The 2,665-nt window shown below is 43.5% G+C and overlaps 1 protein-coding gene across 1 annotated transcript; it reads left to right on the top strand.

The window, feature by feature from the left end:
* Window positions 1-1,299: 1,299 nt before the first annotated feature.
* On the top strand, window positions 1,300-2,662 carry EMH_0082830 (uncharacterized protein; the record flags this gene model as incomplete). Its single annotated transcript, XM_038022818.1, has 4 exons — window positions 1,300-1,308; window positions 1,469-1,855; window positions 1,999-2,503; window positions 2,610-2,662. 4 exons carry the CDS (start codon window positions 1,300-1,302, stop codon window positions 2,660-2,662), a joined length of 954 nt encoding a protein of 317 aa, XP_037878672.1.
* Window positions 2,663-2,665: the final 3 nt, after the last annotated feature.

The following is a 2,665-nucleotide window of genomic DNA, read 5'->3' as shown; positions in this document are numbered from 1 at the left end:
TATTTTCAGTGTATTTTCGTGCATCAAACTTTCTCTCTATTCATGTTCTCGCAGTTACGGCATTTGTTGCACTTTCTTCTAACAAATTACTTTTCTTGCATGCTCTTGTATTGACTACCACTATACTTCAATGTCTTATAACATTTTTTTTGCATTTCGTTTTTGTGTTTGCTTCTATTGCATCTGGTTCTTGCAACTGCTTCTAGTGCACATTGTTCATGTAACGGCTGTCACCGCACATAGTTCTTGCGGCTGCTCTTACTGCATATTGTTCTTACAATATTTCTTCTATATTATTCAACTGATTGTTTTTATGCTGCATATTTTTGCGAGAGCTCTAACTGTACCTTCTTTTTTTTTCCTTGAGCCGCTTAGCCGGGCTGGTTAGTCCAATGGACAGGAGGCCATCCAGCGGGCGGACAAGGGTATGATACTTCAATAAAAATGGGTTTATGAGAGTGCTTTATTTCCACTTAAATTTGTTTTTACTGCATTTAATAAATTAAATTTCACGGAAAAGTTTATCGCAACTAGGCTTGATGTGGGGTGCTGGGGTGAGGCTCTGAGCCAGCACGCCGTGCAAGGGGTGACCAAGCGGGCACAAGGAGGGGAGCGACAGCAGGAAAGAGTGTATGAAAGCTTTCAGAAGAGAATTAATTTTAAATTATAAAAAAAAGTTAAAACATATTTTATTGGAAAGCGAATAAAATATTCAAATTCAGAGACAAAACGCCCAGAAAGCAGCAGCAGGAAGCTGCTGCTGAGCTCCACCGCACCCTCGTCACTCCCTCCGCGTGAGGCAGCAGGCGGCGCCCCCAGCTGTTTGTTGCTGCATCATGATCTGTATACAAGCACAAAACTCCTTCTTTCATCTGTTTGTTTGTTGCTTCTCTTCTGTTGTATTTAATTTTCTTATTTTTCCTTTCTGTTTCTGCCTCTCACGCTCCTCTATACGGGGTAAGTCTATACTGGATCTCAATCGAAGACAGTCGAGTCAGGAGCAGGGTGAGGGAGCTCTTGGTTGCTTTTAGCTTTTGTCTTGTCTCTCTTTATATTTATTTTCTTTTGTTTGTATATTCTTGAAGGTTTCACTCAGCTGTTTTGTTTATAGAGGTTTCATGCAGATGTTTCCCTCGATATGAGGCAGCAGTTGTATGGCCCACAGTTCTGAACAGTCGTGGTGTAGTTCTGTATATTTGCGTGTTGTGTTCTTTTTCATATGAATTTAATATTTTAAATATAAATTTATAAATACTTTATTTTTATAAATAATGTTTTTGTTGACGAAAGCAGAGAGTTATGTATGAGGTGTGTTCAGGTTCATGTCTNATTTTTATAAATAATGTTTTTGTTGACGAAAGCAGAGAGTTATGTATGAGGTGTGTTCAGGTTCATGTCTTGCATTCATATTTCAACATATGGTTGCTTTAATACAATATATTCGTCTGCGGTGTTTGTGTGATCACAGGAAATTTATTTTGCTTATCTTCGGGAGCGTCTAGAAGCAAGAAAGCAGCAGCAACTTGTGAAGATGAGGCAGCAGGCGATCTGTAGTAACAGCGTGCTGAGAGGGGGAGTGGGTGTTGCCCTGAAGTATTATTCTTTGTTGGTGTTGTTTGCTCATGGGTCTGATGCAGTTGCAAGACACCTTGTGAGCTCAAACCAGGGGGCTTTGCATCAATCTGAAGCTGCGAGTGGTGCTGCTGCAGCAGCAGCACCCAACGTCCCCTCGTTCCTTCTCGGGCAGCAGCAGCAAGAGCAGCAAAGTGAGAGCAGCAGCGGACAGCAGTTGCTGTCTGCACAGGGTACAATAGATGAAGAAAAAGCTGCTGCACTTGTGGCTCTTGAGCAGAAGGTGAGTGCAGGAGAANACAGGGTACAATAGATGAAGAAAAAGCTGCTGCACTTGTGGCTCTTGAGCAGAAGGTGAGTGCAGGAGAAGTCCCACATAGTCAGCTGAGGGGTGCTATGCAAGAAGCTTTCTCTTCATTCATTCAGCAAACAGAAAGTAATCTGAAACAGATTGAGGCCGTTGTGCAAGCAGTAGAAGATGGAAAGCTGCCAAAAGAAGCACTGAGCTTCCTTCAAGAGAGTGAAGCAACAGAAGGAGAACCAGAAGCAGCACCACCAGCAGCACCAACAGCAGCAGATGATGAGGATGATGGCCTCGATGGCCCCAAGACGAAGGATCTTTTAGATGAAACAAAGGATCAGGCTAGAGAGACAGTAGAAGAAGCAAAAGATAAAGCAAGAGAGTGGACAGAGAGGATACAAACTCTCGTTGACAGCGCAGGCAGAGATGCGAAAAGAGCAGCGAGGAAACTAAAAGACAAAATAAAAGAAGGGGTGAAGAACGCGGGACGTAAAGTTCGCAGAGGTTTCCGAAGGTTTTTGCAAAACTTGTCGAGTCAGATTGTGGGTGGAGATGAAGATGATGAAGAGGAGGGAGCAGCAACAAAGGCATCTACAAGAGCAGGAGAAGAAGAAAGCGCAGCTTCAGGCGGTGATAGCCCTTCTAGCTCTGACACTGCAGCAGAAAGCGGCGAAAGGGGAGAAAGCAGACCACTGAAACTAGAAGATGCAGTGGGTCCTAGTGAGGGAGATGCTAGGGGAACAAATGGGGGCCAGACAGGGCCTTCAGGAGGAGAGAAAACAAAACTAAAAT

The sequence above is a fragment of the Eimeria mitis genome, genomic scaffold, assembly GCF_000499745.2.
Source record: "Eimeria mitis Houghton genomic scaffold, Emh_scaff5565, whole genome shotgun sequence".
Taxonomy (NCBI): Eukaryota; Apicomplexa; class Conoidasida; order Eucoccidiorida; family Eimeriidae; genus Eimeria; species Eimeria mitis.
This window is presented reverse-complemented; position numbering and strand designations above follow the sequence as displayed.